A 14,688-nucleotide genomic window follows, 5' to 3' on the forward strand; every position below is an offset into this window, starting at 1 on the left:
CCTGCCCTTGGCTCACCCTGGGGCGGGTGCGTCAGGATGCCTTTGCCAGCAGGGGCAGCCGTGGGAGGCCCCAAGGACCATGGCCAAGCTGCAGATGTGGGCTGGGGGTACCGAGGTGGGAAAGCCGGAAGCTGGAGACTCCCTGTGTCCGGATAACCCCCAGCCCAGCCACAAAGAACAGGCATGCCTCCTTCCGCCAGCTGTGCCATGCCCTGCCTGAGTCACAGGCTTGTTTGTCTCCTGCCTGGGCTGACAGCTCAGGCCCAGCTGCCACTGGGGACACCCCCAGCCATCAGTGGAAAACACCCAAGAATGATGAAGACCAAAGGGGTTCCCATAGGGGTGTTTTGGGGTGGCTCCAGCAAGGATTCCCAGACAGGGCAGGCCAAGGCCTGGCAGGCTTTTCTCTTCTGCGGACATGGTTTCAGCGAGGCTGGGGGTTCCTGAAGTCATGCAGCACAGCAGCGGCGGCAGAGCTGGGACAGGGACTGGCTCGGTGTGTGGGTCAGGAGCAAGTCGACAGGCCCTGCTCCCCACCCCTTGGAAGGGAGTGCCACCAGGGGCCGTTCTGACTAAGGCCTGGGAAGCCATGACTCAGAGCGTGGGTCCCCAGGGTCTCTTTGGGCCAGCCGGGCTGCTGCAGACGGACAGGAAGCACGCCTGACGCTCCTCCACCCTCAGGCAGCACAGCGGGGCTGGGACTCATGCTAGCTTGCCCAGCAACTTGCTTTCCTGCGTGAACTCTGGCAGGCTGCCCTCTCTTTGCAAAGCTGCCACTGGGGCCTGCTTGGGGCCCTCTCCCTCTTCCACCTGCTCAGGGTGGCCTGGAGCTTGGAGGTGGGCAGTCGGATCCTAGGATGGGCCTGTGTCACCAGGGCATGTGCCCTTGGGCCAGTTACTTCCTCTCAGAGCCTTGGGTTCCTCCTCTGAGGATGGGGCTTGTTGGTGTGAAATGAAGTGAGCATGTTGAGCTGGGGAGCAGCAGGACATGAACCTGCAGGCAGCTGCCGTGGCCATGCTCCCTCCCTCCCTTCCGAGTCCTGGGACAGATGCTCATCGCCGAGGGGTTCAGCCTCTGATACTGTTTCTTGGTCTCAGTCCCTAAGGAGTAATGTTTGTGTGTGTGTGTGTGTGTGTGTGTGTGTGTGTGTGTGTGTGTGTGTGAGATGGAGTCTTGCTCTGTCGTCCAGGCTGGTGTGTAAAGGTGCGATCTCAGCTCACTGCAACCTCCGCCTCCCGGGTTCAAGCGATTCTCCTTCCTCAGCCTCCCAAGTAGCTGGGATTACAGGTGCCCATCACCACACCCGGCTAATTTTTGTATTTTTAGCAGAGATGGGGTTTTGCCACATCGGCCAGGCTGGTTTCAAACTCCTGACCTCAGGTGATCCACCCACCTCAGCCTCCCAAAGTGCTGGGATTACAGGCGTGAGCCACGGTGCCCAGCCAGGAGTGATTTTCAGTGGTGTCCTCTCCGTCCCCAGCATACACCCAGCCCTGAGTGGCTGCAGCTGCCACATGCAGGCTCCAGGACCACACTCGCCTTTCGTCCAGGGATGTCATACGCTGGAGAGTAGAATGTGAGAGGTGACCCCTGTAGGCTGCAGGGCGAGCTCTCTGAACCTTAGTGTCCCCCACCTGGAGAAGGGGCATAACACCTTCCAGCGGGAGGGCTGAAGAGGAAATTGTCAACGGCTGAGTCTAAGGCTCACAGCCAGAGGGCAGGGTCGGATCCAGGGCTGAGCCTGGGCCTGGGAGGACAGTGTCTGTCCCTTCCCCAGCCTCCCACCCCTGGCCAGGCCAGGACCCTCTTCAAAGCACCTTCATGCCCATCTGTTCCCTGCTGTGGGCACCACTGTCTGGCTCCATGGGACTAGATTTTATGGGAGGGGAAGGGGCTGTGGGTAGGCAGGTGCCAGGTGCTGGACCATAGATCAGTGTGGTAGGAACCTGTAGCTGGGGCTGGTGGTGGGAAAGGGGCCACCCCGAGGCAGTGACAATTAGCCCAGCCCTATCTCTGGGCACAGAGATGAAGGGACACGTGGGGACGCAGTAGGGCACAACTGGCCAGCCTGCTCTTCCCCTCTCTGCCCGCTTTTTGCAGAAGAGTCAACAGATAGAACAGACAAGGCCAGGGAGGTCCCCATGGGGGCCCCAGTCCCCATCACTCCAGGGGGCGGTCCCTGCAAGTGACAAGGTGGGCTCAATCCCTGTGGAACAGGTCTCTGAGGACCACAGAGTGGGGCCCCAGGGAAGGCTGGGAGCCTGAGCAGGAGGCAGGCAGCAAGTAAGGGCCAAGCTGTGCCCCTGCCCAGAAGACCTTCCTGTCCCCAGAACCCCGCCCTCTGCAAACAGGCCTCCCTGGGCAGCAGCCCCCCAGCTTCTGAGGCTTTCCATGCCTCACCAGACACCATGCTCTCACGGACTTGTTTTCTATGCTGCCCCCTGCAGATCTGCCCCAGAGGAGCAGGTGAAAAGCCACGCCTGCCGAGGTGCTGCGGCGGTGGAGTTTTGGGCAGAGGGGTCGGGGGAAGAGTTTCTCACTTTTAAGATTCTCCAAATCCAAGATGAAGTCACGCTGTGATTTGGAATGGTAGATGCTCATTTATGTAAAATCATAATAAATGTTACACTAACTGTTAGAATAAAAAAATACCTTTTTTGAGGGGGAGGAGGTCCCCAGCCTGCCGCTGGGTAGTGAGAGGGGGTTAGCACCATTAGGGCGCAGGAGGCGGGAGCTCCGCCACAGCCAGTGGTGGGCACTGAGGTCTGTCGGTCGGTCGGTGCATCCTGGCGCAGTCAGCGGCGGGCAACCCGCTGATGGCCTCGGGAGGGGGCGCCGTGGCTGGGCGGAGAGCACGAGCGGCAGCACTGGGTGCGGACGGTGGGCAGCTGGCAGCGGCCCAGTAGGCGCAGCGTCTCGCAGAACCCGAAGGACAGGCGGTCCCGCTCACAGCCTGGAGTTGGGGGGGCAGACGGGCATCAGAACCAGTAGTTTTGGGTATCCAGAACCTGGCTCTCCACCCCAACCACCTTAAGGAGGCTCCAGCAGCTCCCCACCAAGCAGAGAGCCCCGGTTTTTGGAGCAGCTCCTGAACCGAGTTGCAGGTCTCCAACTGTTGCTGTCTCTGTCCCACCTACTCATGGCCAACCCCAGGACATGAGAACAGGCGCTGCTGGGCTGAGGTTTCTGGAGGAAAGGTCCTGAGACCCCACCCTGACCCCCTCACATGCCTGTTAAAGAGCCTGCCCAGGGCGACGCCCTGCCACCCCATCTCCATCCTTGCTCACCCCTGGTGTTCCCTGACAGATCCTGGCACAGAACTGCGGTCCCAGGGGCCTCCTGCCGGCCTGCAGCGGCCTCTGCCCCTGACTCCCGCCACCGCCCCCTGCCCCAGTGCATCTGTCCTGCCAGACCTCCGTGACCACCTCCAGCCACAGGGGCTGTACACAGCCTCGAGTTCTGGGTCACAGGTCCCATCTCCCAGGCCAGCCTCCCACTTCTCAGGTGGGCCACGAAGCCTAGAGTGAGTGGGCCTTACAGGCCGTCAGTGGAAACCAGGGACTGAGCCCAGGCCCACTGGGGAGGGAGGCCGGCTGCAGGCTGTGCTTGTCAGGGCTGAGGCTTGGCTGGGCCCTCCTGCCCCGTGGTTATCAGAGCTATTTTGGGAAGTGGCTTGTTTCCAGCCTCCTGGCCTTACTCCTGATGCCACTGCCACTGCTGACAGCCCCCAGCTGCTGCCCAGGCCCTGCTTACTCCAGCAGACCTCCCTGGGGAGGAGGAGCAGGAAGGCAGCAGCCAGCCTTGGGCCTGGGACATCCCCCAGGCCCGGCAGAGGGCACGAGGCAGCAGGCAGGCTCCTCCACCCCAGCTCCAGGCAGAGCTCCAAAGTGCACATCTGCAGGCCTGCATCTTGGTCACCCGGGGTGACCTCAGACAAGCTGCTTCACCTCTTGGGCCTCGGTTCTCTCCTCTGTCAACCCCACCTCCGCAGCAAAGGGATGTGGCCGTGCTGTGTCACTGCAGTGAGCACACACACACGAGCTTCCCGGCTTTCCACGTGTTCCGCCAACTGTCCCACAAACCAGCAGAACATCTGGGAATTCCAGGTCTCCAAGTCCAAGACACCTTCCCAGCCCCCCTCCACTGTTCACTGGTGGCAGAAAACTCCTCACTTAGGACAGCTTCTAGTTCAGCCACCTAACCAGCCCCCATAGCCCACTCCCTGCAGCCCACTCACACCCGCCCCTGGGAGACCTTGCAAGCCCAGAGCTTCCTGGGCCATCCGTCCTTGGTTCTAGGCCCCCAGGGGCCTCAGGTCCTGTTCTCTGCCCCATCTGGTCCTCACCCCCTGGGATCATAACCACCCCGCTCTAGCGGTGGCCAGCCCTAGCCATGAAGGCGAGAGACGTGGTGCCAGCACACAGGAGTGCTCTGAGATGCTGGCTGGGTGCCTGCTGAGGACAGGCAGGACAGGGTGGGGGCACTGCCACTGGGCCTTGTGGTAATGGGGTTTGAGGCAGGAAGGCCACCCATGCCAGAAGCAGGGTAGCGAGGCATGGCAGGGGCCACTCTGAGCCTGAATGAGGGCTGCCCAGGAGCCAGCGCAGGTAGAGAAGGCTGTGTTGGACAAGGGGAGAAGGCAGACCGGGGAGATTGCAGGGGGCCCTGAATGCCAGCTTGAGGGCCCTGGCTGAGGACTCTGTCCTAGGGTCAGGGAGCAGACAGCCAACAGCACAGGGGACGCAGCTCTTCACGCCACAGCTTCTGGATTCCTTAGACTGGCAGGGGCGGCCCCAGGCCCTCTCCCTGACCTTGCAATTGGGGATGACAGTGGCTGTGGGGGAGGGGAAAAAGCCGCCGTCCCTGAGCACCACCTGGATCCCCACGCAGTGCTGCGCCCTTCATGCCCAGGCCTCATTTATGCAAGGATGAGGCTTGGCAGCCCCTTTATTTAGCACATGAAGGCCCTGAGAGGGAAATGGAGCCCAAGGCCACACAGCTGGTGAGGGGATCCCAGGTGACACTCCAGGGCCACCCCGTTTCCTGCCCTCAGCACTGCTGGGAGCAGCTGGGGCTGCAGGAAGGAAGTGTATGACTGTGTGTGTGTGTGTGCGCGCGCGCACCTGCACATGCTGGAGGCGGCGGCGGGGGTGTCCAGAACCACCTCTAGCTCAGGCCCTTCCACCAGGGCCCAGCGGGCCAGGAAACCCCCCACCACTGGGATTAGCAGGACCCTGGAAGGGGGGCCCTTCCTGCCTCAAACCCCATTACCTCATTAGCAGGACCCTGGAAGGGGGGCCCTTCCTGCGGTTCCATTGCTCACTCTAGGCAGTCCTCTAGCCAGGGAATGGACAGACCAGGGCTGGGGACAGGGACTCACCCAGGCCTAGTTTTCACACAGCCTCAGGGACATCCCTAGTCTCACTGTGGGAAGACTGAGACCTAGAGGAGAAAGAGCTTACCCAGGTTCACACAGCAAATCAGGGGCCAGGGCCACTCCCTCTACTCCCCCGAGGTCAGACAGCTGCCTATGGGATGTTGTGTGGCTGGGACTCCCCTTGACTGACTCCCAGCACAGCCCAGCCTCCAGCATGGCATCCTGTGGCAACAGGATTTTCAGTGGCCACGTGGCTCCTGAGCCCAGACTACAGATGGAGCCAGCCAGTGCCATGGGTGCAATGGTTTGATGACCCCATTTCCCCATCACCCTCCCCACCCCACCTAACTTCAGCAGGGAGCCTGGGGTCAGGGGACTCACGGGGAGGCTCGATGGGCTCACAATCCTCAGTGCCACATGGCCGGGAGCTCTCAGGCCAGGCCTCGTGGCCACACTGGTCACTGTCTTCCTCGGGCAGCCCCGTCTGGGTGTTGACACACTTGACCAGGCGCCGCTGGACGCCACCGCCACAGGGGGCTGAGCACTGCGGGGAGCAGGGGAGGAATGAGTGTCTTCAGGGCCAGCCCTAGCAGTGGGGGCAGGGACACCTCCTCTGGGAAGCCGTCCCTGTGCCCTGTGCCTGACTGGCCTGCCCTTGCTCCCAGCCGCCCCCTCAGTGCCTCCTGGAGCACTTGGTCCCATTCCTAGAGCCCACTTGGTGCTGGAACCCCACTCCCACTTGTGGGATCGGCTCCTGCAGAGGGAAGGGGCATGAGAACCGTGGGACAGCCCTCGGGGCTGCAGGGCAGTGAGCCCCTCACACGGGACATGCCTGAGAGGCCTGGGCAGGGGCCCCGGGATGGAGCCCTGATGCAGCAGTGGGCAGAGACGTGGGCGAGACACAGCTGTGCCCGAGGGACAGGGCAGAGGACCTGCCGCAGCCCATGGGCAAGAAGGGAGGAGACAGTTTCACAGCCGGGGCCCAGCCCGCCAGGCTTCATTGTTACCAGCCCTAAACATGCGCTGAGTCTGTGCCAGTGTCGTGCTGTGCCCAGCCCTGTGCTTCGTTGCGTTCCTTCATTTAATCCTCCTGACCTTCTTCTCCTAAGCTGTTCCAGTTTTACAGATGAGAAAACAGTGACCCAGCAAAGCAAAGCAACCTGCCCAGAGTCACTCAGCAGCCAGTGGGACAAAGACTCAATCGCTGGCCCAGCTGACTCCAGGACCCAGCTCAGGGCCCAAATCTGAGATTTCTGAACCCCTGAGTTCCAAACAGGCCAGACAGAAGGTGTCCTGCCCATCTGAGGCCCCTCTTCCGCCCCCTTCTGCTGCTGGCCTTTGCCGGGCTCCCTGGTCCCCCCAAGCTCGTCATTCCTGCCTCAGACTTCACACCTGCTGTCCCCTTGATCCCTGTCCTTGGCATCACTGACTCCTCCCTCGGGTCTCAACCCCAGACCCCTCCTCGGAAGGCCTTCCCTGACATCACAGCACACGTGCCCTTTCCTTGTCTGTTTCTCCCTGGCAGGTGTGAGCACCAGCATGGCAAGGCCTCGTCCAGTGACAGGGCCACAAAAAGCCTGGCTCACAGCACACACTCCACAGCTCCTTCACCCAACCCAGGACTGACCAGGTGCTACCAAGCACTTGCTCCCTGCTCCCCACCGCAGCCCGGCTCACCTGGCCCCAGGGCCCCACCACCCACTGCGTGCAGGGGTGGGTGTTGCAGGACCGGGTGGTGTTGGGTCTCAGCGCCTCCTCGCAGAGGCCTGGCTCCGGGCAGGTCACCAGACGCTGCTGCTCACCACCGCCACAGGCCTCGGAGCACTGGGTGGGCAGGGAAGGAGTCAGGGCACAGCCAGGGTCTGAGGGCATCCCCTCCCCCCAACTGAACGCCCAGGCCTCACCTCCCTCCAGGAAGATGTGTACCAGCTGAGGCAGGGCTGGGCCCCACAGGGCCGATGCACAGGTGGCTTGGCAGGCCCGGGCTGACAATGGAAGGGCCGCAGCGGCCGGAGGTCCCGTGTGTCCACACACTGCACGTCCCGCACTGAGGAACCTCCGCCACAGCTGCGGGAGCACTGGGGACCAAGAGAAGTGTGTGGACACATCCCCATGTGCAAGCCCACAGGCATGACCCTGTGAGGCGTGTGGCGGGAAAGGCATCAGGCCCACGCCCCAGCCCGGGGGGAATATCTGAAGAGCCCCAGCAAGAGGCCAAGGCTGGCAGGCCCCAGGCAAAAGGTGGCATGGCCAGGGGCTGCCATGGGCTGGGACAGACAGAGAAAGGGAGGAACAAAGGCAAGCTGGTGAAAGACAAGTCCAGATGGGGTCAAAGATACAGAGGAAAGGAGACAGGCCAAGCCAGACAAAGATGAGAAGACTCCCAAGAGTTTCGGAATCCAATGCGATCGGGCACACAGACGTGCAGCCTGGAGCCCTCCCCTGTCCTGCCGCTCTCAGAACACAGACCGTGGGGAACCAGGGCTCCACCCCATGCCCTGGGAATGCCTGTCCTGGCTCCATCCTCACGCACCTTACTCCAGTTGCCTGAGTGCCAGGTGGCACAGGGCCGCAGGTGGCAGCGGCGGGCAGGCTGGGGCCGGCCAGCGGGGGCGCAGTCCTCATCCCGGCCGGAGCTACAGCGCACCGGCCTCCAGACGGCACCCAGGCCACAGGTGGTGGAGCACTGCAGGGCACAGACCCATGAAAGCCAGGCAGATCCCATCCCCGCCAGGCCTCCACAGCCAGGAAACTACCCAGCTAGGCTAGCAAGACCTCAGCAAGACAGGGGCCCTCTTCTGGGCCTCGGTTTCCTTATTTGCAAAATAGGCTCCTCCACCCACCTCCCAGGAAGACCGTGAGAATGAAAAGTCAAATCCTCTCAGCAACCAGCCGTCTCTGCTCACATGGGACAAAGGGCCTGTGTTCCAGTGTCATTGGTGCAGAGGTCGGGGGAGGGGACTCTGGGCACCCCTGACCAGCTATCCTGACCAGCCTCGTTGCTTCCCAGAGGCACCAGGGAAAGAAGGCTGGGTCCTGGTACCAGCAGCCAAATCGCTGGGTATCCCTGCGCAAAACAAGCCCTGTGGGCCTCAGCCTGCCCCTTCCTGCCCCAAAATTAGGAGTCTGAACAGAAGCTTGCTTCTCCTGCAGTGACCATCTGGGGACCCAGGGAGGGGGCACTAGCCAGCTTCTTTCATTGCAGCTCAGACGCCTGCAGGTCACTGCCAAAGGAGGGTGGAGCCACTGAGGGTGGAGCCAGGTTGCAGCAGGCTGAGCCCAGCCTGGAGGAGCCAGGTCCAGCCTCAGGGAAGCCGCTGCCTGCTGGGGAGGACTGGGCCTGGTGGCCACGCAGGGACCCTCCCCACTGCACAGCTGTCTGAGCCAGCTCCATCCTGGGGCGTGCTGTGCTACCAGAGTGTGCTTGCCCCTGCCTTCCCTGAGGCCCCCTGTGCTGCCCAGGAATGAGGACCGGGGTCCCCTCATCCCCCAATCCTGGGAACCCCTGCCCCAAGAGAGGCTAGACAGATGGCACCTGTGTCCCACTCTGCTCATTTTCAGATGAGGAAATAGTCACCAAGGTCCCGCGCAAACTCCCTGCCCGCCCAGCCCACACCACTTGCCTCGCTCCAGTTTCCCACTTGCCAGCTGGCGTTCCTGACAATCAACGGGTCCGCAGGGGGCCCCACTTCAGCCAGGCTGGGAGCCAGTGGCTGGGTCTCGGGGGCTCTGTGGCTGTTGGCGGGGCTGTCCCAAGCTGGCGTGGACAGCAGCCTAGAGCTCAGGGGCACCTCAGGGCTGAGGGACTCAGGCTGGCCCTTGGGTCCTGGGTTCAGGGCAGGCTCAGGCATGTGCCCGAGGCCAGTCAGGGTTGTGGGGAGGAAGGTCCCCCACACTGCCACAGTCTGCAGGTCCCATGAGCCTGGTCCTGGGGTTGGGAAGGTGGGAGTTACTGGCTCCAGGGGACTGTCCCTGCCCTTCATCTCTGGCAGAGGGGCTATGGGAGGAGGAGGGAGAGAAGCCACCCCAACAGTGGGCCACAGTTCACTGTCCACAGGCCCCAGGCCACCCTCCAGAGCTGGCTCCCAGGCCACTGTCCCTCCTGTCCACAGCTCCGCCACGTCAGGACTAGGAGAGGAGTGGGTGCTGCCAACAGGGGACAAAGTGGGCAGCGTGGGGCTGGGTCTCGGGGGCAGGTGGGGTGCTCTGCGGCCCTCAGGTTCCTCATCATCATTGAAAACCTCATTGGTCCTGTCCCGCCATGGAGGGGGCAGCTGGCTCTGGCTGTCCTTGCCAACTGGGAAATCATTTCGGCTCTCAGGGGCGGCAGGTGTCTGCAGGCCATCAGTGGAAACCCTGGGCCAGGACAGGCTGGGGAGCCCAAGATCTGGGGCCCCTATGGGGGTGTCTTCCTCAGGCAGGAAATTGATCAAAGGGTTCCCAGGGGTCTGCTCTGAGGGTGGGGGTGGGGAGCGGCCAGCCTGGCTGGGCCAAGGGCTAGGGGACCAAGGTCCCGGTGCCCCCTCCTCCTTGGCTGCAGGAAGCTCTGTGGCAGGCACGGGGCTACCCGTGGAGGGCGCAGCAGGACGGCTGTGTGGTGGGGATGTCCGATCCCCTGTCCCCGCCAGGTCTAGATTGGGTTCCTCAGAGGGCCCATAGGACAGATCCTCGTGGAAGTTGATGAAATTGTAGTCGTAGTAGAAGTCGTCCACAAACACGGGCCCCGGCAGGTCCAGCTCTGGGGCCTCCTCCTCAATGGCGTTGCCCATGGTGCCTGGCTTGGGTGATGAGGCGGGTGAAGGGCGTGGGGCCAGGTGGCGCGGGATGAAGTCAGCCTCGTTGAAGAGCTCGTGGCTAGACGAGCCGCTGCCTGAGCCTTCAGGGCCCAGTGTGCCCAGGGGCCACCGACAGAGTGGCAGAGAGCAGGTGACTTCGCTGGCTGGCTGCTGGGCCTCGTCACAGGGGACACCAGTGTCATTGATGCAGAGGACATTTCGGTGCTGAGTGCCCTCCCCACACGTCACTGAGCACTGCAGGGGAAGCCAGGATGAGGGGCTTAGGCTGGGAGGCGGGCTGCCAGGGGATGCTGGGGCAAGGCTGGGTAGCCTGTCCACTGCCCGATGTCAGAGTGGCAGAGACCCCAGCCAGCCCTCTCTGGCCCTGTCCAGCTCAAGGCCATGGCTGTGGCCACGCTTGCCAGGGGCTTCCTGATCCCTGAGGCTTTAGAGTCAGGGGCTGGACCCTGGAATGCCCAGACTCCCTCCCACCCACGAGGGCTCCAGGAAGGCTAGCTGCCTCCCTGTAGCCGAAGACCAAGGGTGGAGCTGAAGGTGGGCCCCTTCCCATCCCACACTCACCTGAGACCAGTTCCCCACAGCCCAGGTGGCCGGACAGGGCACATGGCGGTTGCAAGGGGTTTCAGTAGGGGGCCGGGGAAGGTGTTCACAGGCGGGTAGCTCCAGGGCGCTCTGCTCATCCAGCCCCACGCTGCGGATGCAGAGCACCGCCCGGCGGGAGAGGCCCCCAGGCCCGCAGGAGCTGGAGCACAGCTGCCACTCACCTGCCCACCACCTGGTGAGGGCACACAGGTGGCATCAGTGTGGCGTCAGACAGGTGGCCGGCAGGCTCACCAGCAGGGAGGGCCAGGCTGGGCTTCCAGGCCCTCGGGGTTTGGGTAGAGCTGGGACTGAGGCCAGTGGTTGATTCTCCAGAGCTCCAAGCTCACGTAAGTGTCCTGCCCTCAAAGCCTGGTGACATGGCACAGCCCCTCCGCTCCTACCACCCTCCCCTCAGGGAAACTGAGTGTGACCTAAGGCCTGTTTCCACATCCAGGGACCCAAAGAGGAGGACCACAGGTGTCCAGGCTGGCCTAGGCTGGGGTGAGGGGTGACCGGGGGTTGGGGCTTCAGCCTTGGGAAGAGAATAAAAGCCTGGCTCCCTCTGCTCCTCCCCGGGGCCTCCAGGGACCCAGATGTAGGGGCCTGTGGCAGACCCAGGACACCTGGGGGTGGGGAGTTTGTGGGGGATGGGGGTGGGGAGTTGGCGGGGGATGGAGGTGGGGAGTTGGCAGGGGATGGGGTAGGGCTCACCTGGCAGGGCAGGGCTGCTCGCTGCACTTCCTCTGTTGGTCATCAGGCCGGCCCAGGGGGTCACAGTGCTCCTCGTCCACGGGCCCTGCCTGCCGCTCCGAGCAGTACACACTCTGCCTCTGCACACCTAGGGGCCATGGGGCTCAGCCTGGGACTGACACCCAGGTGCCCACCGCCCAAGACCCAAAGACACCCTCTCTGCCAGAACCCTCCCAGAACAGCACCTTACTGCCCACGTCAGGATGCCTTACTGCCCATGTCAAGATGAAGGCAGACCTCCACCGTCGCCTCCTCGCTGTCCTCCTGGTTCTCACCCACCCCCTCTCCTATGTAGCCTCCCCTCTGACTGGAGGGGTGGCAGAGTGTGGATGTTTAGTGGATTGGGTGCCCAGACCCTCTGCATCCTAGCTGAGATGGCTGGGCAGCTCATTTGGCCTCTCTGAACCTCAGCGTCCTCCTCTGTGAAGTAGGAGCAACAATCCTGCCTCCTCCAAGCCCTGGAGGGAGGACTGCGTGTGTTCTTGCGTGTGCAGGCTTGGCCCGTGCCTGGCACATCCTAAGAGCTTGATCCGTGCCAGGTGCTGCTAGCATGCAAACCCAGCCGTGACTCCTGCCACCCTCCCCTCAGGGAAACTGAGCGTGACCTGAGACCTATTTCCACATCCAGGGACCCAAAGAGGAGGACCACAAGTGTCCAGGCTGGCCCAGGCTGGGGTGAGGGGTGACTGGGGGCTGGGGCTTCAGGCTTGGGAAGAGAATGAAAGCCCAACTCCTTCTGCTCCTTCCCGGGGCTGGCTTAGGTGATGAGGCGGGTGAAGGGCATGGGGCCAGGTGGCACGGGATGAAGTCAGCCTCACTGAAGAGCTCATGGCTGGAGGAGCCGCTGCCTGAGCCTTCAGGGCCCAGTGTGTCCAGGGGCCACCGACACACCGTCCCACCATCCACACCCTTCCCAATGGCTCAGAGAACGTCTGGACAAGAAATGGGGCATCAAGGGGCAGCCCCTGCTCTCCATCCCCACACCAGGCTTTGCACTGCTCCTGTCCTTCACATCCTCTGCCACTGCCCACCCTGGGGCCTTTGCACAGCCATGCTCCTCACCTTGGACACTCACTTCCATACTGCCTGTTGAGGCCCAGCTGCAGGACCCCCTCTGCTGGTGGCTCTGCCTTCTCTGCTCCACCCCCTGCCCCGTGGTCCCGAGAGTAAGTTGTCCCTCCCCTGAGCTGCCAGTCCCACATCCGTCCCCCTCTTTCCTCACCAACAGATTCTGATTTTGTTCAAGGCAGCAATGGGACCTGCTGAAAACACACCCCACTGCCACTCCCTTGCAACTAGGGGGGTCTGGGACACAGTCCTGTCTCAGGAGAAAAAGGCACAAGTCCCTCACTGGGAGTTAGCCCTTTCCCCCCTCCTTCCTCCTGCCCAGAACACTGCAAGAGTCTTGGAAGAGAGGACACCATCTGTGGCAAGCAGGAGTGGAGGGGAGGCTGCTACGGCAAGGACGGTGTGGCTGAGGGCCAGTCAGCTCCAGGTCCCGCCAGCTTGGACTGTGCACCTGGGACTTCCTGCCTGAGACAAAGAACCCCTGTCTGTTCCAGCCACCACAGGGCACTTGCCTCTGCAGATGCTCCCAAGTGGTCCACCTGCGAAGCAGCCAATTTGCTGAAAGACAATTCCCCAAATGTCTAGTGCTGCAAATGTATTTGTTGGTTTTCACGTTTGTCCAATTGAAGACACCTGTATTAGGCCAGGCGCAGTGGCTCACGCCTGTAATCCCAGCACTATGGGAGGCCAAGGCGGGCAAATCACCTGAGGTCAGGAATTCAAGACCAGCCTGGCCAACATGGTGAAACCCCATCTCTACTAATAATAAAAAATTAGCCAGGCATGGTGGCGCGTGCCTGTAAATCCCAGCTACTCGGGAGGCTGAGGAAGGAGAATCACTGGAACTTGGGAGGCAGAGGCTGCAGTGAGCCGAGATCGTGCCACTGCACTCCAGCCTGGGCGACAGAGTGAGACTCCATCTCAAATAAAATAAAATAAATAAAATAAAATAAAATAGAGATAGCTGTATTAGATAAAATGTGTTTCCTAGCTTTGGAAGGTATCTGCCCAGTTCTCCATTTTCATTTTGTCATCATAATAGCATTTGAAGGAATGCTCAAATGTCTGTATCTCAGATTCCCGATTCTGAGACCCTGAGGACACTGAGTGTCAATGATGGGAAGACTGAGGGGGAAAGGGGAGGACTAAGAGACAAAGGGGGAAACTGAGGTGTGGGGAGATCAAGGAACGGCAGGGGAGACAGAGCAGCGGGAGGAAGACCGAGGGGCGTGCGGGGGGACTGGGGGGCTGGGGGGAGACCGGGGGGCTGGGGGGAGACCAAGGAATGGTGGGGGAGACCGAGGGGCATGGTGGGGGCACTGGAGGGCCGGAGGGAGACCGAGGGATATGGGGGGGAGACTGAGGGGTATGGGGGGAGACTGAGGGGTATGGGGGGAGACTGAGGAGTATGGGAGGAGACGGACGGGCAGAGGGGAGACTGAGGAGCAGTGGGGAGGAGACAGAGAGAGGAGACTGAGGAGCATGGGGGAAGACAGGGAAATATGGGGAGGAAGAGTCAGAGTTAATGAAATTTCCCTACTTTTTATAAATAGTTCAGGGAAATAAGTCAGTGTGGTGAGGGGCCACTGGACTGGTCTATTGAGGGGGAGCTGTGTTCCCTGGAGGGAGAACGCCAAGAGCTGGAGCACACTGAGCACGCGCCACGAGCCAGCACCCACCTGCCTCATCCATTTACCCTCCCAGCGGGCCTGGGACAAGGGGCAGTCGCTAGCCTCATCTCACAGATGGGGAACTTAGACTCAGAGAAGCAAACTTCCAAACCTGTGGTGGCCCAGCAGTGAGCTGGGAGCTGAAGCCAGTGTCCCTGTCCAGAGACGAAGCCCCTGCTGGTGGGGCTGTGCCTGTCCCACTTCTCACCTCTGCCGCAGGTGACTGTGCACTTGGTCCAGGGCCCATAGTGCCAGGAGAACTCGGGCGGTGGGACCTCGCCGTGGCCACCTGCCTCCCGGTGGATGGTGTACTCATAGTGTACCCCGGGGTTGCTCTCCTGGAACAGCAGCTGGGTGGGCAGGCGGGGGCCCATGAGCACGAGGTGTCTTCTCCATCCACCCAGTCCTAAAGGAGCCGACCCCAGCCACCTCTGTGAACTGCAG

General features: G+C 62.0%; 1 protein-coding gene across 4 annotated transcripts in view; it reads right to left on the bottom strand.

The window, feature by feature from the left end:
• Nucleotides 1–2,581: 2,581 nt before the first annotated feature.
• Nucleotides 2,582–14,688, bottom strand: part of ADAMTS7 (ADAM metallopeptidase with thrombospondin type 1 motif 7) — a 52,913-nt gene continuing 40,806 nt past the window's right edge. For 2 of the 4 annotated variants that reach the window (XM_054449979.2, XM_054449978.2), the window contains exons 16-24: nt 14,453–14,594; nt 11,468–11,594; nt 10,736–10,949; nt 9,002–10,408; nt 7,912–8,064; nt 7,283–7,456; nt 7,056–7,202; nt 5,760–5,922; nt 2,582–2,954 (exon numbers count right to left, since the gene is read on the bottom strand). In XM_054449979.2, the coding sequence (XP_054305954.1) occupies nt 2,797–2,954; nt 5,760–5,922; nt 7,056–7,202; nt 7,283–7,456; nt 7,912–8,064; nt 9,002–10,408; nt 10,736–10,949; nt 11,468–11,594; nt 14,453–14,594 (2,685 nt within the window). In that variant the 3' untranslated portion in view covers nt 2,582–2,796. Of the gene's footprint in view, nt 2,955–5,759; nt 5,923–7,055; nt 7,203–7,282; nt 7,457–7,911; nt 8,065–9,001; nt 10,409–10,735; nt 10,950–11,467; nt 11,595–14,356; nt 14,595–14,688 lie in introns of all 4 variants that reach the window. The other 2 variants (XM_054449977.2, XM_054449976.2) reach the window with 1 other exon arrangement.

This window comes from Pongo pygmaeus, chromosome 16 (assembly GCF_028885625.2).
Source record: "Pongo pygmaeus isolate AG05252 chromosome 16, NHGRI_mPonPyg2-v2.0_pri, whole genome shotgun sequence".
Classification (NCBI taxonomy): domain Eukaryota; kingdom Metazoa; phylum Chordata; class Mammalia; order Primates; family Hominidae; genus Pongo; species Pongo pygmaeus.